Source organism: Mauremys reevesii, linkage group 3, assembly GCF_016161935.1.
Source record: "Mauremys reevesii isolate NIE-2019 linkage group 3, ASM1616193v1, whole genome shotgun sequence".
In the NCBI taxonomy this organism is placed as follows: Eukaryota; Metazoa; Chordata; order Testudines; family Geoemydidae; genus Mauremys; species Mauremys reevesii.
Genome location: NC_052625.1, coordinates 66275930 through 66301553, shown reverse-complemented (window position 1 = coordinate 66301553; position 25624 = coordinate 66275930). Strand labels below are relative to the sequence as shown.

Sequence of the window (25624 nt, the reverse complement as noted above, 5' to 3'; positions counted from 1 at the left end):
GGAGTGAAAACAACGTACATAATAATGGTTGGTAGGCAGCAACCCAGGAGTCACCCCAGGTGGGTGGCACGGTGTGTGTCATTGGGAACTAGTGCTTCTTTTAAATTATCATCTTCAGCTACCTGCCAGCCTGCAAGCTAGCACATGGCATTGGGAAGTATTTTTGTTTTTCCCAATTCCAAACTATGAAAGATCTGACAAAACAGTTTCCTCAGAAGATGGCCCGTTAGCATACTGTCGGAACTGTGCAATGTGCTTTACAAATAAAATACATTTCCTGTCTCTGATACCTTGATCTAGATACTGAATCCATCAAGTCTTAAATTTTCCAGGATAGTAGCTTCTGTATCCAGACATTAATTTTGTTTCTTTCCACATGTTTTTAGGCTCAGCAACTGTTATGTGCTTGCATAGAAAAGGTAGACGTCTCCAGCACAGAGGGATATGACTTGTTCATCACACAGCTGAAAGATGGCTTAAAAAATACCTCACATGAGACAGCAGCAAACCATAAAGTTGCAAAGGTGAAGAAAGTGTCTCCAAAATTCTCTAACACTTCCTAAAAAAAAAAAAAAAAGACCCTTCATTTCCATTGTATGTTTTAAGGGCGTTATAGGTCACTTTTGAATTGCTATACATTAATTCTTATGGGGAAATTGGATTTGCTTAACATCATTTCGCTTAAAGTAGCATTTTTCAGGAACATAACTACAATGTTAAGTGAGGAGTTACTGTAAGTCTATTCTAATCTAATAGTATAGTTGGTCTGAGCAGCTTCACTAGTCTTCCTAGAATGGCTTTCCTTTCTTAACAAGTATAAAATTCATTCTTTCTGTTCCTCTGAGACATGAGTTTGAATTGTAAACTTCCTTGTCTACAGTGTAACAGGATTTGTCCTAAAAGAAAAAAGCCTTCCAATTCCTCAGCAACAACAACAAAATGTAATTGAAAGCAGTTAGGCAAAGATTTTAAAATTGGTTAACTCTTCACAGCAATATAAAATAAATATTTATGTAGCATCCATAGGTTAGGCTCTTCACAAGCAGTAAGACCCCAAAGTTTACAGTCAAAATACAGAACGAACAGACAACAGAATGGGTAAAGCGATACAACACTTCTTTTCAACTTTTAATTGTAATTTTTTTTTTGCCCAAGTTGCCCAAGTTGTTTTGACAAGGGGTTGGTCTGTAGTGTTTCAGTCTTAATCCAGGGGATTTGTGTCGATTAACATGCTGTTCTCAGGGATTGACTGGTGGGGCTATTGCTTCAGTATGAAATGCTCTATTGCAGTGATACTCAGACCTCAGTGGTTGAGGAGCCAAATTAGCAATCAACATTACCCAAAAGAGCCACAGTAATAGCTGGCTATAGTACTATATATTCATACTAAAACAGTATGACAGGGTAAATATTTTGTGTGTATAATATCCATCCTCACAGAAAATAAGTTAATACTTCAGTGCAAGTTGATAAGTTAATTGTTAACCAATCAGGGTCTTTTTACTATGTTTAATTTGCACTTGATTGCAAGTATGTGGAGCACACAGCAACTAGGTAAAGTAGCATAAGAGTACATTTACAAGTGAAGTGTCCAAAGGAACCTTTGGACTCTCCTAAAATTGGTGCATTTTGAGTAATCTTTGAATTTATGGAAACTCGGTGTACTTGTTAGTTACCTTTGTTGAAATTCTATATTCTGTATCATAATACCAGAAACCATATTGTTTTGCAGTTTACTTTAGCAGTCGGCATACCAATTTACACTTAAAAGTGGACAGATGTTTAGTCCTCTAACAACTTTCCTGATTTCTCTACAAAATGGAATACAGTATTGAAAGCTGAAGTTTTAAATAAAGGATGATCTGCCTCTTTAACTTTTAACGAAAAAAGTTTATAAAAATATCAGATCTCTATTTCTAAACTATTTTCTGAGTAGGCATCATCAAACTTGACCTCCAAAGACTTGCGAACAAGTGGTGGTTTAAAAATCCCCACTAAAACTCTACAGAGCAACTGTATAATTTCAGCACTCTTATTTGTAAAATACATTTCTTCAGACATTAAAGACACTTCTGACCGAGAACTAAATTGGGATATAAAAAAGCATATTAAGTTTTAAGGTATCTCTCATGTTTTTCCTGCTTTTATAACTCAAATGACTCAACTATTTATTATAATTCACCACAAAAAAAATCTTAATTGAGGCATTTTTAGAGCTCACATTGCTGAGTTTGGCTGCCATGTGCAGTATTGAGTGGTATAATCAAATGAGATTACAAACTAATAAAAGCACTCATTTTTCATGAGCTGCAGTTTTAAAAAAAATTGAACAAATATTTTTGAGTTTGAGTTGTAGTAGAATTAAACACAAGACTAGACATTAGTATTTCTTGATTCTTGTTTCTGATTTCCAGGTGAAACACTTGTATTGTATTGTAACATTTGTATTGTAATTTCTTGTAATAACTTGGACATTTTTTCTTAATTCAGTGGGCAACAGTTACGTTCCATCTTTCTCATCATGTATTGAAGTCTGTCGCCAGTGCCATTGTAAATGAACTTAAGAAGATAAATCAAAATATTGCTGCCTTACCTGTAGCCTCCTCTGTGATGGATAGGTTATCTTACCTCTTACCCAGTGCGCGACCAGAACTTGGCGTGGGACCTGGTCGATCTGTGGACAGGTATATTGTAAAATTCACCATTAAATTTTTCTTTTGTCTGGATCAAAGTAGATTCAGATTTCTTCAATAAGGAGAAATTGGATTTATCCATCTGCAAGAAAAGGAAAATGGGGAATGCAGAAACTGGTTAATGTGTAAAGGTTTAGTGTAAATGACTTTTTACAAATTTTGGCATTATTAAATAAAACTACTGCTTCTCTGTGGATTTATCACTCCTGAGTGTTACTTCCTTAGTGGAATACTGGTTGAATTCCCCTAGCGCTTAAACTTGTGTGCCATACCCTGCAGAGTATAAATGCTTCCTTCCCAGCACTTTCTTTTCAGCAGCAAATGGAGAAAACTGCGCTTGCCTGGCTATCACTTGATCTTTTCCTGATTCCAGCAGTTCCTCATTAGGGTTAAGAGAATAACTGATACCTGCTTGCCAGTTAGGTTGCTATAGTTGCATTTTTTTTAGGCCATTGCTTAATAACTTTTGGCATGTTTCTGTATTGATATTTATTTGGAGTGAAGTGTCAAAACCACTTCCCTCAGCACCTATATTTTTCTTAATCTTCTCTGCAAGGTTTAACTTCTCCAGGTCCTGCTTATATTGTTGGAATCTCCCAAGTTCACAGCTTGAGTTGATATGACTACAAATTGATGTAGTGGCTGTCAGAGTGTTAGTAAAACTATTTCCCCATGTTTATTCTCACCCCCCCCCCCCCCCCCGTCCTCTCAACTTCTTGTCAATTGCTGCAAATGGACCATTTCGACTACCACTACAAAAAAAATTTCTCTCCTGCTGGTAATAGCTCACCATAACTGATCATTCTTGTCAGAGTCTGTATGGTAACACCCCATTGTTTCATGGTGTGTGTGTGTGTGTGTGTATTCACATCTTCCTACTGTATTTTCCACTGCATGCATCCGATGAAGTGGGCTGTAACCCACAAAAGCTTATGCTCAAATAAATTTGTTAGTCTCTAAGGTGCCACAAGTACTCCTGTTCTTTTTGCGGGTACAGACTAACACGGCTGCTACTCTGAAAAGTGTTATGAGAGTCGTTTACATGTGTTTTGGTAAACATCATAGCACATACATTCGCTCATACACCTAGAATAGACCACCAAACTTAATTCTTATGCACAACAATACTGCAATACTGTTTTTATACTACAGTTTCACAAATAAAGAGCTATTTAGTGTCTTCACTTGGCAGCAGAAAACTCCTTGGACTGATTTTTGGAGATGGGAATAAAAGTATCTTGAATTCCCAGTTTCATAATTTCATGTTTCAAGCATGTTAAGCAAAAGGGTACATCTACAATTACAGTACAGACACTGCACACCTATTTAGCATGGATATAAATAGCAGTGTAGACAGTGGGGCACTGCTTAGGTGAGTAGAGTACCCTACATGCCTGAACCCCCAGGATATATACCTTACACAGGCTCACTACATGCCCAAGCAGTACCTCCCATATCTACACTGCTATTGTTAGCAGTACAGTGTCCCACTGCCAGTGTCTTTCCCTGCTGCAGTGAAAGGCTTTGGCAGCAGAATAGACTCTGTCAGGGGAGAGGCAGTGGGGAGCTGAAACTTTGTTCAGGAGTGCTGTGTTTTCTCACCTGAAACTCTAAAGAATGAGAGGTGATGAGGTGGGGGCAGTCCTCCATTCAGCAGCACCAGCTCCCACCATAGTACAATTCTTTTAATCTGCAAAGGTGTCTGGAATATGATGCACTATGGGATGATATTGAGTCTCTTAGTGAGTGGTCCAAAAAGTTTAGGACCACTGTATTATACAGTTCTCGATCCTCTTAAGACCCATGTGTGGAACATACTGAAAAGATAAACAGTGGTGGAAACTAGAAAAGATACAGGCTTCATTACTTTAGCACGAATAAAGGTTTATGTAACCTCAGCTGCATAATTGAGAATTTTTAGTTTTGTTTTAGTATTTGTAGCATACAATGTATTTATGATGTAGCATATTGTCTTACATGGACTTGGCATAACTTCAGTTAAGTTTGAGCTAAAATAATGACCTTTTGGATACTGCAAAGTATGTATCTCCATCCCTGGCATCCTGGGCTAGTTTTGGTAGCAAAGATTATTCAGTGGGATTTTCTGATAGTTTTAAGCCTCATTTTTAGGGGTTAGATAGGTTTTGAATATCAGACAGGGAGAATAATTTTGATAGTGTTTAATGCTTATTCTTTGCCATCTGGCTGAAGAGTGCATAGTGGATTACAGTACATTCAAACTTTATTCCTGCATTTGAAATTGATCATGTATGTATTGCCTCATATTTAATTTGTTCGAAGAAATAGTCTGAAATCCAAATGTTGATAAATCATCCTTTCCCATAGTTTTCCTGATAGCCATTTTTACAACTAATTTAGTTTGATTTTAATTTTATCTGTTTACTGATGGCATTTGCTTTCTTAGATGTTTGTACAGCCTGTAGTAATTTAATATTGTTCTAAATGACACTTTGGATAATATAAAATGTCTCTCTCTTATAGGTCCTTGATGTATAGTGAGGCTAACAGACGGGAGACATTCACCTCATGGCCTCATGTAGGGTATAGGTGGGCGCAGCCAGATCCCATGGCTCAAGCTGGGTTCTATCATCAGGTAAAAAGATGATGTGTTTTGGATATAAATACATTATTGCCATATTTTACACTAAGATACAGAGGAAAGGTATGAATGCTCTTCCAAGATAAACTTCTCAATGAGTTCCTATACTTGGATCGGTTCCTAGCACACGATCAGGCAGAAACTCTTAGCTCAAGAATTTTGAAGTAATTGAGCACTTTCTAGCTAGGAGGTGTCTCGTGCTTTCAGTGCATTGAGGCTGTCCCCAGAATTATTCCAAGGTCAGTTCTTTTTTGACTAGAATCAGTGGAGGATAATGATCTGAGTTCCCATATATGTAACACTTTTTTAAATCTATATTTCTGGCAAAAATAATTACTCAAATTCTGTTAATCATGTATATTACATTAATTATTTTCATATCACTAGATTACTGACCAATTTCTGTGTAACTGAAAGCTGTCTCCTTTATGAAGAGAGAGCTTACATAAGGCAGAAAAAGCAAAAAGTTTGTGATCTGAATTCCTTGTTCACTAAATTACACTGATTTAATGGGACTAACATTTTAAATTTTCCTTAATGTGGTGTAGGTCCAAACACATCTAGGGCTAGTTGAATAATTGGTTAAATATAATCACATTTTTTTTAATGTTGTTTCCCCATGCTTTTCATTAACTCCCTTAAGTTTCTAGCACTTTCTTACAGATAGCCTTCATTATGTAAATCCATATGTGGTACAGTAGGTCTTTTAGTTTATTGTAAGTCTAGCTTACATCCACTGAAATCAGCATTATTTGCCAACTACTAAGCCTGTTAAATGCACTTAAAAGTTAAGTATGTTTTGCAAGGCAGCTTAAAAAAACCTCTTTACTGTTAGACCCTACATGCTTGCTAGCAATTTTCAACCAAGTGTCCATAAGAACAAATGCAGTATCATGAGAAATATCATGGAGTTGCATTTAAATGTTTCCTAGATATACTGTACTTTAATGACTTGGGGAACAAAGGGAAAAATGTTAAGTATGGAGATTAAGTTCTTGTATGAGACAAAATGGAATGGAATATTTGCACTCTAACAGATTAAGCAGATAGTTTAACATTCCCCAGTCTTTGAGGTTGTATTTAAAAAATTTGCAGATATGTTAACAAAATGTCAGCGTTATTTATCAGCTGTCTTGTATCGTACAGCGGTGTGACTTTTTTCAACCAAAAATTACTTACTCTTCTTTCTTGTTTGAGACCTAGCATCATCTCTGATATTCCTTTATCTCCAATGGCTTGGCCAGAGGAGTTTTGCAGTGCTCAGTCTCTTTTACCTAGTAGCATAGTGTTACACTTTTTCAATTTAAAATACTGCTTCTTGCTATCTAAACTTTTTGTGCGACATATGAATGTAATGCTTAAATCTTCCTGTCAGAAATAAAGTTTACAGTATATACAAAAAGAATCAAATAACTGGTTAAATTGTTTCTTTTCAAACTGGTATGTTGACATTATTGATGCAAAACTACTTCCCTCTCATCTTTTTATAGCCTGCTTCATCAGGAGATGACAGAGCCATGTGTTTTACCTGCAGTGTGTGTTTGGTGTGCTGGGAGCCTACAGATGAACCTTGGTGAGTCTAAATGTGGAACGTGAGACTTATTTTGCTTTCTGTATGATATGAAAACATATTAGATTTAAAAAAAAAATTAAGTGGAGCACTGTGGTAGACATACCTTGCCTGAGTTCTTCTTATGCATTTGTATTTAGAAAGTATTGAAGCAATGGATTCCCCCCCAAAAATACCAGTTTTTTTAAATGCAAACTGTCCTGACATTTTAAGTAACTTTATTGCACTACCTATAATACAGGAAAAGAATGAAACTACGCTTGGTGAAAGCTCTTGGTTTTTCTCTTTCATTTGGAATACCTTTAAAATTTAATGGTCTTTCTTCTGACACTCTAGGTTTACCTAAAATTTCTTCACCTGTAAATACTTGATTTAAGGATTCTGTGTCAGTTGATGAGGTTACTGATATAAAGTGTGATAAGGCAAATGGGTTTGAATATTTGGATCTTAACACCTTTAAATAAAAGATTCACTAGTTTTCAAATGACTTGTTAAATGTATGCATGAGTGCATTTCTTTACCTCTTTCTAGGTGCCTGATCTAACTTTGTCTTAAATCTGTCTTAAATTGTCACATTCTCTAAATTACTTTCTGGCTAGCTTGAATTTTTTTTTTTTTTAAATTTTAGCCCTTTACTTCCTATTTGTCTCTTTTACTACACTTGATGATTTTCTCTTCTTTGGTACTATCTGTCAGGTGTTAGTAAAGAATTATGATTCTTTTCGGTGTCTCCACCTACTGCACAAATTTAATTCAGAAATCTTTCACACTTGTCTTACTAGCTTTTTTTATTTTTATTGGTTAAGACTCTACACTTCTCAATGTCCCTTTCTGTAGGGAGAAATGTAGGACTGAACACAGTACTTTACTTACTAAAGCTACATAAAGATGAAATCTGGTATTAAAAGCAGTGATACTATATGTACTCTTGAGTTAAATCTTTTCTCTTGTTATAGCATCTTACTGCTTGCTCTTTGGACATTAGTAGCCAGTCAGAGCTCAGCAGTTGTCATGATAACTTCATGGTTATTTCTCTTAATGGTGTATGCAAATCCCCCTGCATTTTGATACACGGAATTCCTTTAAGCATTTCATACAATATGGTTATTGAGAAATAACCACAAACTAAGGATCAATAACATTATTCTTATGCTCTGGTTAAAACAATTTAATTCTTGTATGATTCAACTCTATTACAGGTTGAGATATTACTCGTGCATTATGTATATAGTGTCTTCACAACCATGGAAATTGATCTTAATAGTTAGTAGCTGGTATTCTAATGCAAACTTGCTGCTAGGAGAAGCCAACATTTTGATATTTTATTTTTTTTTAATGCACAAAGGTCTGAACATGAGAGACATTCCCCAAACTGCCCGTTTGTCAAAGGTGAGCACACACAGAATGTACCCCTCTCAGTCACACTCGCAACAAGTCCAGCACAGTTTCCCTGCACAGATGGCACTGACAGGATAGCCTGCTTTGGATCAGGAAGTTGCCCTCACTTTCTAGCTGCAGCAACAAAACGAGGAAAGATCTGCATATGGGATGTTTCCAAACTTATGAAGGTACATCTTATTTAAGAATTCAGTAGTAGTAATTGTTTTGTCAGATTTAAATCAATGTACACATCTACATTTTTATTTGTTTAGGTTCACTTAAAGTTTGAGATCAATGCATATGATCCAGCAATTGTTCAACAGCTTGTGTTGTCAGGAGAACAGAGCTCAGGGGTTGACTCAAGGAGACCAACATTAGCATGGCTAGAAGATTCCTCTAGCTGCTCAGATATACCAAAATTGGAAGGAGACAGGTATGCTAACCTTGCAAATTTAAAAATCTTTTAAAAATGTTCTATCTTGGATAATGGATTTGAAATGCCATTAAACTTATTCACACTTAGAAAGCAAAAGTCAATGATTAATCATTTGCTTATTCATGGAGTTGGGAGTGGAATGTGGAGTGGTGATGCTTATGGACTGCCATGTGATGTAAAAGTGTCATTGGAATCCTGTCTGGTGAATGATTGTTTTTCTTTCAAAGCTTATATTTTGCCCCAGTTATATTTTAAAATACTTTCCTCACCTGTCTTAATGTGTGCAGTTTTTACCTTGTAGATAGAAAAGATGCATTATCAGAGTGTGCTTGAAATATTGTGATGCACAAAGCTAGAAATAATGTGGGGGAACTTAAGTTTCAAGAATAGATCTTCATTTTAATCATATGGGATAATAGTTAAATGCAAGTGTTCTAAAGCTTTTGGAAGGTGTAGTTTCTAATCGTTATGCTTTGAAATCAAGTAAAATTATTTAAGAGCTGCCAGACCTTGTCTTTTCCATGTTTTATCAATCTGTTTGTACAGTGCTTCTAAAGTACAAATTACTATGGAAGTACTAAGAACTATAATTCTTTCCTTACATATTTAATAACCAAGATAAGCAGTGTGTTTATAGAATCATATGTTTGCGAGGCCTTTTACAAAGTGAATACAATCCCTGTCCTGAGGCATTTCAATTTGCTAGCTATGACTTGATGCAAACTGAAGAGATGATATCAAGCAAAGGGAAGCATGGCAGTTGCCAAAAAAACCTTGCATGTATTCACAATGAATACATCTCTATATTCCGTGAGATCTTATCACTATATCCAAGCATCATAAGTTAATGTAGACTTTCTTTCTCTCGTGCCCATAAAACAATCATTGATGGAGAGCTCCTGGGGAAGTGAGTGTTGAAGGGTGACGTGATGAAATTTTCTGTCACCTTTCTAAACATTTTCACTCAACTTCAGGGGATCCAGAAAGCAATACCTAGTCTGCATGGAAGCAGAAATTTATTTTTCTTTTTAACTGAAATTCATCTTCAAGTATACATCCCTATTGGTGTTTCACATAGGATGTGTGTGTGCCTGTGCACTCTTGACAGCAGATTATAAACAGTGTCTGTGCCTGCCCAGTGCAGCACTGTGTGCTCCCAGGTGTGGGCAATAGGGAGGCACAGACCTGCCACTGCTTAAGTTCCTTCTCTACTGCCTGAGGCTTGACATGGAGCAACTGCGGTGTCCACTGCTTCCTATCTGTTTCCCCACTTTCTTGCTTTTTAGCTTTATTTACTTTATTTAGTGTTTTTGTTTGTTTTTTGTTTTAAGTTCATTTTGCGCATGGAGGGGCCCCCACTGAATTTAACTCCTCAACTTTTGTGGTCTATGGCTTTTCCCCGTTATGCTTAAGTCTTCGGGTTCAAACCCTGCCAGACTTGCCACAGGTCTCTTCCCTGTAGCAATGGGCACTCCAGCTATCTCCGGTGCCTTGAAGAATCGTAGAAGTGTAGGGCTGGAAGGGACCTCAAGAGGTCATCTAGTCCATTCCCCTATGCTAAGGCAGGGCCAAGTATACCAAGACCATCTTTGACAGGTGCTTATCTAATCTATTCTTAACCTCCGAAGATGGAGAACCTCCTTTGGAAGCCTATTCTAGTGCTTAATTATCCTTATAGTTACAAGGTTTTTCCTCTTATCTAACCTAAATCTCCCTTGCTGCAGATTATGCCCATCACTGCTTGTCCTATATTAAGTGGATATGGAGAACAATTTAACAGCCCTTAATGTATTGAATGACTGTTATCAGGTCCCGTCCCCCTGCCCTTTCAGGCTTTTTTTACCCTCAGTACTAAACATGCCTAGTTTTTAACCTTTTCTCAGAGGTTTGATTTTCTAAACCTTTTATCATTTTTGTTTCTCTCTTCTGGACTCTCTCCCGTTTATCCACCTCTTTCCTGAAGTGTTGTGCTCAGAATTGGTTCCCATCTGAAGTCTTACCAGTGCTGAGTAGAGCAGGACAGTTACCTCTTATGTCTTAAATACAGTACTCCCGTTAATATACCCCAGAATGATAGTAGCTTTTTTGGCAACTGCAGTACATTGAATATAAGTCAATCATATTGATCCATAATAACACCCAGTTTCTTTTCTTCAGTGCTTCTGCCTCTCCAGTTACTCCCCATTTTGTAGTTGTACATTTGATTTTTTTTCCTTCCTAAATATAATACTTTTCACTTGTCTTTATTGAATTTCATCTTGTTAATTTCAAACCAATTCTCCAGTTTGTCAGGATTGTCATTTTGTGTTCTAATCCTATCTTCCAGTGTGCTAACAAACCCTCCCAGTTTGGTGTAATCTGCAAATTTTATAAGCACTCTCCGCTCCTTTATCCAAACCATAAATGAAAATACTGAGTATGTACCAGTCCCCTGCAGGGCCCCACTAGATATGTTCCCCCCCAGTTTGACAGCAAACTATTGATAACTACTCTTTGAGTATGGTCTTTCAACCAGTTACACACTCACATTATAGTAATTTCATCTAGACCATATTCCTCTAGTTTGCTTGTGAGAATGTCATGTTGGCACTGTCAAAAACCTTACTAATTTTAAGATATCATCATGTCTACAGCTTTTCCCCTATCCACTAGGCTACTAACCCTGTCAAAGAAGGAAATTACATATATACTCGATTATAAGCCAGTTTGTTTATAAGTTGACCCCTCTCCCCCCCCCCGATGGATAAGTAAAAATGGCAGATTTTTATGACCCATTCATAAGCTGCCCCTGTAATTCAGGGGTTGGCAAACCCTGGCTCCCAGCCCATCAGGATAAGCGGCTGGCAGCCCGAGACGGTTTGTTTACCTTGAGCATCCGCAGGCACCAGAGGACGCTTATTGTCCTCGACTTCCAAGATGCCTGCTTTCATGTCATTGTTCATCCCTCCCTCAAGAGTCTTCTGTGGTCTTATAGGCTCAGAGCATTACTAATACAGTGTCCTTCTCTTTAGGAATCTCTATGGCTCCAAGGGCCTTTATGAAGGTCCTGTCAGCAGTAGTGGCTCACCTGCATCAGTAGGGCATTGCAGTCTTTCCATATTTGGACGACTGGCTCCTCAGAGGCCACTCCATCAGTACTGGGAAAGATCTCTAAGAGAATTCAGATAATCAAAGCATCCCAGTCTTGCCCTCTGGACATGGTACAGCATAATACTTAGTTAATAGGGAGGTAGTATAAACACTTTACTACCGAAATCTCATTGAATGACTTCTGTTACTCTGAAGGGAGTGTAATCTGTTGGTTATTGCATAAGAATAGGAATTGAGAACCCTGAATTCTAATTCTAGCTGGGCCCATGACCTTGCACAAGTTTGTCAGCCTGCTCGTGCCCCAGTTTCTGTTTTTTAAAATAGGCATAAAACCTGTTGTATCTCATAACGTTGTGAGAATTAAAGTTTGTACAATCTTTGATGTATAGAGGCTGAGTAAATGCAAAGTGTATAATCCATGATTGCAAATGTGCAGCTGTCACGTTTTAAAATCTCATTGAGCTGTGTTGTGCTTTTAGTGATGACCTGTTGGAGGATTCGGACAGTGAAGAGCATTCCAGATCAGAATCTGTGACAGGTGGGTATGATATTTTTGAACACTGTATGCAAAAATCTGTTAGGAATTTAAGGATTTGTGGGTTAGGAAATGAAGTTAATTTGAACTCTGCTTTCTTGCACGTATATATGAAAATATAGGCTTGGATCACCTTTACAGCTACAATAAACGTACACACTTTAGTCTGTGACAAGCTAAAGCTTTGGAGAAAATGTAAAATGGCAACATAAACTTCACTTACATAAAATCCCATGGCAAGGAGTTAAAATAACATTACAAATCTTTTGTTGTGGAAAGAACTAATAGTAAAAGTAATAGTGGCATACAAATGTGTTCACATTTTAAATAGCACAAAGCATTAGAACTGTAGCATAATCAACTGGGGTTTATGACCGTGAAGTAATGTAAAGTTAAATGAAGTTAGATCTAGGCATTTGAAAATAAGAAATTATCATTCAGCTAGTGAAATTGTATGTTAGATGAAACTGGAAGGATGTTAAATGTCAAAATAGCATTCAAGTTCTTCTCAAAATGTGTTAATGGGGGGAAAAAAATTGTCACTGGGGAAGAATGTGCAGTCCTGTATGAAAGTAGCATCTGAAAAGTGTTAATGCAGGATCTGAATAGCTCATATAACCAAAAAGACACATAAAATTTAAGCTAAAGTAAAAAAGGAAGCAAAATATTGATAGTTTGAATTTGGGTCTGGATCGTCCCATTTCTGGAACTGAGGAAATACATAGTTCTGTGGGAGACTTAAAATAAAAATGTGAAATGTCAGCTTTAGCAGTTGCACAGTAACTTTCAGTTGTGAAAATCTTTTTCCATAGTGACAAAATTACTAAGGACCCAAAAGCTATATTGAATTATAAAGGTTATTGGGTTTGTTTCTTGATGTTTCTCACCAGTAGGTATAAACCTTCATGTTCTTTTGCCTTACTAGAGTCTGTACGTGGTTTGTTATTTTTATTCTTGTATTGCTTGTATGCATTGTCTGTTTTCATTTTATTTTATTATAACTTTTACACATCACTGGTTAAATGAACAGTTGCTGGACAAGGACAACAAGAATTTGAAATAGACTATTGACTGTAGTTGACATTTTTTGCCCTCTGTAGTATTGCTACAGTGAAGATTGAGATGTAAAACTATACTTTTAAAAAAATACTCTTTAGCGCCTTTTATTTGAAAAGAAGAAAATACAATGAGCAAACATTGGGGAAGGGGTATCTCAGTGGTTTGAGCATTGGCCTGCTAAACCCAGGGTTGTGAGTTCAATCCTTGAGGGGCCCACTTAGGGATCTGGGGCAAAAATCAGTACTTGGTCCTGCTAGTGAAGGCAGGGGGCTGGACTCAATGACCTTTCGAGGTCCCTTCCAGTTCTAGGAGATAGGTATATCTCCATTAATTTTAACAACTTTGATGTCTTTCAGAGTTTGACTTATTTATATCATGCCATTTTGCATGCTGTTTCATAGAAAAAAGCAAGAAGGTAGAGAAGAGAGGAGAAGAGTAAACTCACTGCTACACACATTTTCAGTTGTGTTGGTAAATTGAGAATAAGGTAGGACAGGAGTGAAGAGCAAACTTAAAAAGTCTAAAGTCAGGAAATTCAGAAGTGAGATACCCACAGCTACCTTGAATTTCCAAGAGTTTTTGGATAGAACAGTGTTTGTGAAAGGTACCACATTCACATCTCTGAAGGCTAAATTTCTCTGTCCTTAAACTTCAGTTTAAACCCAGCTTCATTTTAGAGGGACCATCTTTTAAGACTGAGAGGTGCACTAAATGTATAATTGTAATATCTGGGAATGGTATCCATCTGAAGCAGAGTAGTAGGGTGAGCAGCAAAAAGGATGCCATGATCAACTTACTGCAGCTGAATTTTTAAAGTGAAGGGTAATGCCAGTAGTTAAACTCAACTTTACAAAAATGTGACTTGCATATTCCTTTTTGTTTATCTGACTTTGCTATCTAATACAATCTTTATTGAACAACACAAATTGATTACATGACTATCAATAAAAAAACTCTCAAACTGAGGCAAAAGAAAGTTTCTGTTTATTTCGAACAAGTTTTGTACTGTTTGAAGAAGAAATCTTGCAAAAAAGAGTTATCAGTTTTATATTAAATAAAAATTGTTAAAGCTTTAGAAGGGAAACACTTGAAAGTTGGGAAGTGACAGCCCCCTAAATCTTAATTCTGTTAGCTTGTATAGATGTATTCTGATAGTTAATTAAATGATCACAACTGCTTTTTGCAAGACCTGTTCATTTTCTGTGCAAAGTGCATAAGGTCGGGGTCCTCATTGAAATGTCAAAGGACAGGGTGGGGAGGGAGAATAGAACTGCCTCACTCGCTCTACATTCTCCAGTTTGCACTCTGAATGAGATAGGGTTCTTGCAGGAAAACTGTGATCATGTAATTAAACTATATCATAATGCATAAGAACAAGGGAGTAGACTTGAGGTGTAGAAATCTGGATCTTCAAGTTTAAATGCTAGAAAAGAAGAATCTCAGGGTTATTTTCCTTCAGCTGTGTTTCAGCCTCTTCTTCCTGGTCTGGTATCAACCTATGACTTTTGTTTGCAATCATTCATGTTTACTAAATAATGCAAAGGTTCTGTGACTTCTCTGAGTCACTTTTTAAAAATTTTGTCCTTGCATTGTTCCAGTTTAATTAGACCAGGTTATATTTCAGCGTTGATGGTGGTTCTTTCATATCTTATGACTGGTAGTTAGGAATACTGGGGGGGCGTGTTTTGCTGGTTGGTTTGTCAGCTGATGTGAACAGTAAAATATGGCGGTAGTATAGCATGGGTTTATCAGCTAGGAGTGGGAGTTGAGTCTGCCCTTCTGAGGGGGTCATACTAGGCTGTCTAGGTAGCTGGAGGGGGTATTGGTGTGTGTAAAGCAGAGCCACTTGAGTGGCTTATAAGGTTCAGTATGAACAGCAGCTCAGGAAGGTAAGTATGACTTGCTGGGAAAGTCTTCGGTTTCTTTTCCTCTATCATTCTGATTTGAGTTTTTTCATAATTATTTAAAGGACAGTTGTTAACTTTTGGGGAATAAATGTTTGTAGTTCCTTTCCCACATATGGAAATGTCACATTTTTGTATCCTCTGTATATTTGAAGATAACCAACCATTGAGTCATTTCTCTGTGTAATAGAATTAGTCTATAACCTATACTTGTATATAATTCACCACAACCTAAACCAAGTATCTACTAATGCACTGTTTGTTCTAAAGGGCATACATCACAAAAAGAAACCATGGAGGTGAGCCTTGATGTAACAGCCCTGAGCATTCTTCAGCAGCCTGAGAAACTTCAGTGGGAAATCGTTGCAAATGTGCTTGAAGACACAGTTAAGGATCTAGAGGAACTTGGGGCAAATCCCTGTCTAGCTAACTGTAAGAGTGAAAAGATGAAGGAGAAGCATCTGGAACAACACAACATTCCCTTTCCTTGTTTGTTAGCTGGGGGCTTATTAACATACAAATCACCTGCTACCTCCCCTGTTAGTATTAACTCTCAGAGATCACTGGATGGTTTAAGCAGGACTCGAGGTGAGAGTGTATCAGAGCAGGGATCAACTGACAATGAATCCTGCACTAATTCAGAACTGAATTCCCCTCTGGTAAGGAGGACTTTACCAATATTGCTTCTTTACAGCATTAAGGAGTCTGATGAAAAAGCAGGAAAAATCTTTTCACAGATGAACAATATTATGAGTAAAAGTTTACACGATGATGGTTTTACAGTTCCACAGATCATTGAGATGGAGCTGGACAGTCAGGAACAGTTGCTGTTGCAGGATCCACCTGTGACTTATATTCAACAATTTGCAGATGCAGCAGCCAATCTAACTTCTCCAGACTCTGATAAGTGGAACTCTCTCGTTCCCAAGCCTGGGACATTGGTTCAGTGCCTGCGACTGCCTAAGTTTGCAGAGGAGGAGAACCTTTGTGTAGATTCAATCACTCCTTGTGCAGATGGAGTTCATTTGTTAGTAGGACTACGGACATGCCCTGTTGAATCCCTGAGTGCAATAAATCAAGTAGAGGCCTTGAATAATTTAAATAAATTAAATTCGGCACTATGTAACAGAAGAAAGGGTGAACTAGAGTCGAGTCTTGCTGTTGTGAATGGCACAAATATCAGTGTGATCCAGCATGAGTCACCAGCAGATGTACAAACGCCTTTAATAATTCAACCTGAGCAGAGAAATGTTAGTGGTGGATATCTAGTGCTTTACAAAATGAACTATGCCACTAGAATAGTGACTCTAGAGGAGGAACCAATAAAAATCCAGCATATCAAAGACCCCCAGGACACAATTACCTCACTGATTTTGCTCCCACCAGATATACTGGACAATCGAGATGATGAGTGTGAGGAGCCTGTAGAAGAAATACATTTAACTCCTAAGAATGGTAATGGGAGAGAGAAAAAATCTGAGATCTCTACTCTTGGGCACCTGGTAATAACTACTCAGGGAGGATTTGTAAAAATTTTAGATCTTTCGAACTTTGAAATTCTGGCCAAAGTGGAGCCACCTAAAAAGGAGGGCGATGAGGAACCAGATATGTTTGTCTCTGTGATCTACTGCTCGGGCACAGACAGACTGTGTGCTTGCACCAAAGGTAAGATACTTTTTTCAAAAAGTGATAAACGCTATAATAAAATGACAAATGTTAAATGTGGTAGAATGTTGACTGAGTTTCAGAACTACAAAAGTGCACCATATAAATGATCTTGAGGGTTGTATATTGAGGATGTTCTCAGATTCACCCTCTGGTTCTAGCACTATTCCACACTTTAAGTTTAGGTGATATCTCTAAAACTGGAATGTACGTTTTAGGTGCACGCAGTGTATTGATAATTCTGTTCTTCATAGATTCATAGTTTAAAGCCTGAAGGGACTATTAGATCATCTGGTCTGACCTCTTTTGTATCGCAGCCCACTAAATTCCAATCCCTTATCCTTGTAGTTGAACCTAATAACTTTGTTTGACTGAAGCATATGTTCCAGGAAGACAAGGTAGATGAGGTAGTATCTTTTATTGGACCAACTTCTCTCACCAACAGAAGTTGATCCAGTGAAAGATATATCACCCACCTTGTCTCTCTAATATCCTGGGACAGACACAGCTTTAACAACACTGCATGTGTTCCAGAAAGACATCCAGTCTTGATTTGAAGACTTCACAAAATGGAGAATCCACCTCTTCCCTTTGTAGTTTGTTCCAGTAGTTAATCACCGTCACTGTTAAAAATCTATCTTACTTCCAGTTTTTTATTTCCAGCCATCAGTTTTTGTTACACCTTTCTTTCTTCACTCAACTAAATATTTTCTCCCCATGAAGGTATTTGTGCAGTAATAAAGTCCCAATCCCAGGCCTGGTCTATGCTACAGAGGTTGACGTCAGGCAGCTTACATCAACCTAATTATGTCAGTATCTACATTACAGCATTGCTCCCACCGATGTAAGTGCCCTACTACGCTGACATAGTAACTCCACTTCCACAAGCGGCGGAAGGCTTATGTCAATGAAGTTAGGGTGACCCAGTGTCTGTATAGATACTGTGTTCTTACATCAGCTGGTGTTAGGTGCACGCAGTGTATTGATAATTCCCCAGGAGAGCTGGGCAGCTGGACTCTGCTTCTGCTCCCAGCTTGGGAGCCAGGGTGAGAAGCCCAGGGTGGCTTTCCACCCACTCCTGGCGGGGAGCAGGGGGTGGGAAGCCTGCCACGAGCCTGTGGGCAGCTAGGCTCCTGGCAGGGAGCTGCCAGCCCACTGCCTCTTCTAGGTCAGTGGAAGCGCTTCTGGTGAGGATGTGTACCGCTGACCCAAGGAGGGTAGTGATATGCTGTAAGTTGACCTAATATAGATCGACTTACCTTTCTAGTGTAGACATACCTTCAGTCGTCTTTTTGATAAGCTAAACTGGTTGAGACCTTTATTTCTCACTGTCGCGCATTTTCTCCAAATATTTTTTGTGGCTGTTTTCTGCATCCCCCAATTTTTCAACTTCTTCTTTTTATGGGTATGGACAGCACACAGTATTTCATTATTGGTCTCCGCAGTGCTGAGTAAAGTCCCAATCCCAGGCCTGGTCTATGCTACAGAGGTAAAATTTTCTCCATACTCCTACTCACTACTCCTGTATTTATGCATCCAAGAATTAAACTAGATCTTTTTGCCACAGCATTGCACTGGGAGTTCAGTTTCAGTTTGTCATTGATCTCCAGGATGCAATGCCCCATTCTATAGGTGTGGTCTGCCTTTTCTGCCCACTAGATGTCTGACCTTGTATTTGGCTGAATATAAACGCTTTTTTTTTTTTTTTTTTGAGTGGGCCTCGTTTACCAAGTGATCCAGATAACTCTGTGTGGCTGCCTAGTTCTCATCTGTCACTCCACCAATCTTTGTGTCCTCTGCAAATTTTATCAGCAGTGATTTTATATTTACTTCCAGATCATTGATAAGTGTTGAATGGTGTTGGGGCGTAGTACAGATCCATGCAGAATCCCACTAGAATTTGATGATGAGTCCCCACTGACATCTGCTTTTTGAGATTAGCCAGTTTTTAACACTTAATGTATTCTTTATTGATACTGTGTAGTGTTCGTGTTTTAATTAGAGTGTTGTGCAGGACTAAGTCAAAGTATGTTACATTTATCAGCCAAACCTGCACTCTAATCAAAGAATGAAATCAGGTTTGTGTGACAACCTATTTTTCATAAAACTGTGTTGATTGGCATTAATTAAATTCCTAGCTCTTAACTCTTTATTAATTGAATCAGCTTTTCCATTATTTTGCCCAGGATTGATGTAGCCTATAGTTATCTGGCTCACCTCAGCTTGCCCTCTTTGCATATTGGCACTTCATTACCACTCTTCTAGTCTTCTGGATTTTCCCTGTACTCCAAGATTTATTAACAAAACAGCAGCAGGCTGTAGATCTCTTCAGCCAGCTTTTTTAGGATTCTTGGGTGCAAGTTATCCGGGTCTGTTGATTTAAAAAATGTTTATCCCTTGCAGACATTGTTTAACATCCTCCTCAATTGCTAATGTACTAGAAAGTAATTCACATCCTCATGTGATAAAAGGATATCCTGCTTCTTTCCAAATATGGAACATAAATAATTGACAACTTCTGCTTTATTTGCATCATTAACAATAATTTTACCACCTCCGTCTAGGCTTATACAATTGCTAGAACTTCTTTTGTTGCTAATATCCTTATTGTCCTTAGCACTGCCAGCTATGGATTTTCCCCAATGTTTTTAGCTTCCCATATCAATTTTCTGTATTTCGTAACTTCTAATTTATATTGACTTGCTATCAGTTTCCCTTTTTTCCATTGATTTATTTCTAATTACTGCTTTCACTTTGCCACTGAACCAGGGTTGGTTTTTAGGCAAAGTTGTCCTCTTTCTTGATTGTGGAATCATGGCTTTTTGACCATCTACACTTTAAGTACTCTACATTTCTCTCTCTACATTTTTCTTATTGGAAATTTTTTCTCATAACTTTCCTAAGCTTTGGGAAAAATGAGTCCTTCTGAAGCTTCATTAAGACTGAATTCATTTAACATTTACAAATAGTTCTTAACTTAGTCTCAAAACATTTTATAAAGGGAAAAATTGCATTTCGTGAATAATGCCTTGATGGCTTCCTGTAAGCACACCTGGCAATGATCTTGATATCATGAAAGCTAAAAGGGATTAGCTCTGGTCAATTTGTGGATGGATGTTTAAAGAAAATCTGTCATTCTGAGGGGAAAGTATTTCATTTCAGTCTCTGAATTGGCACTAAATTTGTGCCTTTGCATGATGTCAGCATATATTTTGCTGATATTGGTGCTGTCTTTCTTTTTGAGGGATATAACAGAAATGTTGTGGTTAAAAATTCCATGAAGAATTATGGTTATTAACCACAATATTCTGGCCAGATTGTAAATCTGGATAATCACGTTTTTGTTTTGTTTTTTTAAACTTTTTTTGGTCATTCTTAATATACATGAATTTTCCATACTAGGTATTAAGGAATCTTATTCATAATCTGTATTTATTACCTTTAAAAATACACACTTGTGTTTGGTCAACTTCTTGTCTATGTATTCTGTTCAAATTCCAGAAATAGCAATCATTACAAAATGTACCTGATCCGGATGTGTAAGGCGTCTGACACATTTTTCATTGAAAGAATTTTTCATACCATACTCTACTTCAGGGGTCAGCAACCTCTGGCATACAGCTCGCCAGGGTAAGTACCTTGGCGGGCTGGGCCAGTTCGTTTACCTGCCACGTCCGCAGGTTTGGCCAATCGCAGCTCCCATTGGCCGCGGTTCACAGCTCCAGGCCAATGGGGGCGGCGGGAAGCCGCGGCCAGCACATCCTTCAGCCCGTGCCACTTCCCGCCGTCCCCATTGGCCTGGAGCAGCAAACTGCGGCCAGTGGGAGCTGCGATTGGCCGAACCTGCGGATGCGGCAGGTAAACAAACTGGCCCGGCCCTCCAGGGTGCTTACCATGGTGAGCCCCGTGCCAGAGGTTGCTGACCCCTGCTCTACTTCCTTATGCCATTAATGTTGAGAGAGCTTTCCTTTTCCGAAAATGAGCTATTGCACATCTGGCTGCTAGTAGTAATTGTGTTATGTCATTTTCCTGAGTCAGCAACCTCCTTTGGCCTGTAAACTAATAGAATCACTGAGTTCTTTGGATCACCTAACTCTAGTTACCTTAAAAATTCTGTTTTCCTTCAAAACAGATCGTTCCCAGTATATATGCAGAGAGGTCGCTGTTCCTCTAAATACTCTCCAGTGCTTGACTCCCCTTTTTATATTTTCCTTACTTTAATCAGTCATCTCTCTCTCCACTTAAGTTATTTTGTTGCACAAATTGATGAGGTTTTGGCTTTTCTTCAGATATTTTCCTGTTGTTCCAAAATGGTGTGTGTCGTCTTGTCTAAATTTATTAGTAACAATTCATTATACCATGAGGAGAGTAGGCCCTTTCAGGTGGCCTTTGCAATAATTGGTATTTCTATCCTCATTAAGGGTCTTGCAAAAGATTTTTTGTAATGGTTTACTTGCAAGGAAGTCATAGCTAAGAATTATGAATTATTTGGTGTTAATTTACATTATTTTGTTGTTGTGGAACAAAGTGGGTTTTTTATTTTTTTTTCACTCCCATACATTATATATTTTGGATTAGATAGCCCTGGTTGAATTTCTGGATTGTTTCTGATGCATGGGAAGGGAAGGGGGCTGTCTTGTGTTTGTATCAAATTCTGTTATCTGAAGTCTTATTTCCCTCTTGTGTTGGTCTAAATCTTCCGGGTAAAAAAAATCAATGCACTAAATTGCTATTTAAGTTCTATTCAATTTCTACCCATTGTTCTCTGGGGTCACCATGATACCAAGTTGATGCTGATCTTAACTGAGCTGCCCAATAATGATTGGTGCTTCCAGTCCCACTGGTACTATTTTTAATATGTTTCTACTTGTAATATGTAGCTGGAAGGTAGCTTAGAAACCTTCTCCCTGGCACATTAAACAGATGACTAAGCTTGCAGATGAACTCGCCACCAGACTAGAAAGCGGGGAGGCTGGAGGCATCTATCTGAAACCTGAAAATAAAGCTACTTACTTGTTACAGAATGCAATGGTGGATGAAAATGATTGAAGTTTTTTTTGTGGTAGAATGGATTTTAAAAATGCTCACTGTTTTGAAAACTAACAGATTTAATACTATTAGTCCAGATTGAGTAGAATGCATTAGTAGTCCATATAGAGTATAAAATCCATGATACACCGTGGCTTCAGAAATGGTTTGTAATGATTGCCATAACTATATATTAGTGTTGGATTGTTGGTAAATATTGTACTAATGTTTTGTTGGAAATTTCATTGAATAATGCTGTATTTTTGTTTACTCGATTTGTATGGAAAATTCAATTTTGACTTGCCCTCAGCTCAAAAATTAATGTTGGGGTTTTTTTGGGGGGGGGGGAACTTGATCAAAATCAGTTCCCCGATTTTGAGTAATGAGGGAGAAAATACAAGTTTCATATTCAAAAACTCAGAACCTTTCCTAAATATGGATAACTCATGAATTGCTAAACTTTCAAACTCCCAGGTGGCAAGCTGTTGAAACTGTTAGGGCAACTTGCCAAAAGCCAACAAAACAACTGGGTAAAAACTGATTTTCTTTATTCCATTATAAAACTGCCAGTAAGTACAGAAATAGTCTGTTACTTTGCATTCATAAGTAGAATATCTGCATCCCGCTGTAGTTCCATGTATGAGAAATTAAGTGTTTGCATCTGTCGCCATTATTCAGAAGTTTTCAGAACTTGTCCCCAAATGGAGCTGGTCTGTTCTTACCCTTTTCTGAACTATAAACCCCTGTGCATCTGGAAGAGGCTTATTCAGGTTAGATGTGGTCTGGGCAGTGAAACTTTTGTTGGAAGAGCTCTACTCTGGAAATTTTCCAAGAACTTCATCCTGAGGCAGACATCCGGTATAGATCATTTCAGACCAAACAGTTAAACTTTGCCAAAATTCTAAGCAGCTGAAAACAGGATCTTACAGTGGGAAGTGTCAGGCAATCTCAATGGGTGGCACTCTTGCCTGCTGCCATAGATGAGAACATAGATGCTGGAACTAAGGGTACTGGAGTGCTGCTGCACCCCTTGGCTTGAAGCGGTTTCCATCATATACAGGATTTACAGCTTGGTTCAATGGCTCTCAGCACCCCCACTATACAAAGTTTTAGGCTGGCAGAGATGGATATTTACTTTTCTGGTATTTAGCAAAGAGACGCTATAGCTGTTGGGCATCAAGTTTATAAATAAAAGCTTAAAAGTCTGCAGAAACTCATCTCTAGGTTCTTTTGTTTGCCATGGCAAGATTACTACATGCCTAGAACATAGTGGACAAGTGGATTTTTCAAGCCCTGACTATAAGAAGTTGAGGAAGTGGTATTTTATAGGGAATATATTGAGTTGTTTTGCGTGGGTTTCCAGTTGAAATGTTGCTGTAGTATCAGTGTATTATGGCAAGATTTGAATTATATGATACTTACAAAAAGGCTAATCAGAGTTGTTTTTGGTTTTTTTCATGTGTACTGAGCTAACTGTCTTTTTGGGTGTTCAAGGAACCTTTCTTGCTGATCGGTTTCCTTCATAACCATTAGCAGATGGAATAAACATTTGCATGGTTGTTTCTGTACTTTTTCTGGTAAAGTTAAAAAATATACAGAAGAGCCTTCAGATGCTTCACAACTACTGTATGTAATGACCAAATAATGATGTACTCATTAACTAAAAGTGTTTTGAGGAAATAAATGCTTGTTTGACATAAACTTGTCTCAAACTACTTCTGTCAACCACATTTTAGGTGGAGAGCTTCATTTCCTTCAAATTGGAGGAACCTGTGATGATATAGATGAAGCTGATATACTTGTGGATGGATCCCTTTCTAAAGGGGTAGAGCAATCATCAGAAGGCGTGAAGCCCTTATCTAACCCTTCTAGTCCAGGCATTACAGGTAAAGCATTCACATTTAAACATAAAAAAATATTAACCATATGGAGGTATTTTCTGTTTTTTTAAGCATGTCAAGTGATCATCAATAGTCTAGTCTTGTTCATGGTTTCATAAATAGGTATATCTCCATATATTTATATCTCCTAGAACTGGAAGGGACCCTGAAAGGTCATCAAGTCTAGCCGCCTGCCTTCACTAGCAGGATCAAGTACTGACTTTTGCCCCAGATCCCTAGGTGACCCCCTCCGGTATTGAACTCACAACCCTGGGTTTAGCAGGCCAATACTCAAACCACTGAGCTATCCCTCCCCCCACAATGATGGCTGCAAAAATACCCTAACTCAGTATTCTTCCCAGTTCATTTTATCTTTGCATGTTGTTTGATGTGGGGTGGGGGGTAAATGTGGAAGTGACAGAGTTTTATCACTGCCAAAGCTAAACTTTCTACACCCCTTAAATAAGCCTGGTAAGCTCATTATGTTGAATTAATATCATGCATTCAACCTCTAATTGTTGTCATGGCAGGATTTATGATACAGATTCTATCTAATACTGCAGTCTAACATAAACATAACATTTTAAACATAAAATTGGGTAGAAAAATCATATATAGTAGCCTGAACACTGGAGTTGACTTGGTATTCTTCAGATCCTTGTATTTCTAATGCATTTTAGAAGCCTTTTTGTAGTGTGAAAGTATTTCAAACTATGAAATTTATTAGGCAAAAAAGAGAATGGAGATTATTTATTCTGTACAGATTCCTGTAATTCATTTATTAATCCTGGAAAGCCAGGATAAGTTATGGTCATTTCTCTGGGAGTTTTTAAAAGCATTTTTATTTGTAAACTGAAGATATTTTCATGTTGAATTATTGATCTGCTGAACAATGAACTCAATGTCATTTTTAGTCATTTTTTCAGAACAACTGGACTTTAACAAAGGCCAGGTGCATTCCCTCAACTAGGATTGTTAATACAGCCTCTGTGAACTCTTCTGATTGTTTCCCTCTTCCTGTAAGTTTTTCTCCCGTTTTTATTGGGATTTAACCTTGTTCCAAGCTGCAGCTTCATTCAGATACTGGGTTGCTAGCTGGAAAGATTCACTCCTTTCCCCCATACTGAAGGAAGCAGCTGGCTCTACCACCCCGATATCCAGTTCACCTCAAACACCATATCTAAGGCTTGTCTTCATTGTAGCAGTTAGTTCAAGTTAACACAGCTGACTTACTTCACTGTAGCTTAGTTTGAGTGAGAGCGGCTGGACTGTGAAACAGTGGAGATGCACAGTGATTTGATTAGCTGCACAGCATAACTAGACTGGCAATGTGATTAGATTAGCATCTGAGTTGAGCTAGCTTGAGCTGTAGCCCGTATCTACATCTCTACCACATTAGGAGCGTAAGCATCTGCATCACATGTACACCGAACCATACACTCTGAACAGATCACCTAGCTCGAGTTTAAAGCTCCACTTAACTCAAACTAGAGGCTGTTATGTGTGTATGTGAGTCAGGTGAGGGGCACCCTTCATTTTTCACTTTGAGCTAATACAGTGAAGACAAGCCCATTTGTCAACTTGCACAGCTGGCCACTACCTGGATTCTTCCCTTTTCATATAGTCTTATCAATTATTAAATGTTTAGCAGGTCAAATTACACTTGTGTATCTCACTGCCATAACTGGGGTTGACACAGGTGTAAATGGTCATTTTAGTAAAACAATTCTTATACACAAGAAGGAATAGAATTCTACTCTCACT

General features: G+C 38.0%; 1 protein-coding gene across 1 annotated transcript in view; it reads left to right on the top strand.

Moving 5' to 3' along the window:
• Nucleotides 1-25624, top strand: part of BIRC6 (baculoviral IAP repeat containing 6) — a 296285-nt gene that overhangs the window by 19070 nt on the left and 251591 nt on the right. Inside the window, 9 exon segments of the mRNA XM_039531866.1 lie at nt 387-524; nt 2491-2684; nt 5196-5307; nt 6804-6886; nt 8229-8451; nt 8536-8696; nt 12269-12327; nt 15558-16952; nt 23717-23866. Of these exon segments, the coding sequence (XP_039387800.1) occupies nt 387-524; nt 2491-2684; nt 5196-5307; nt 6804-6886; nt 8229-8451; nt 8536-8696; nt 12269-12327; nt 15558-16952; nt 23717-23866 (2515 nt within the window).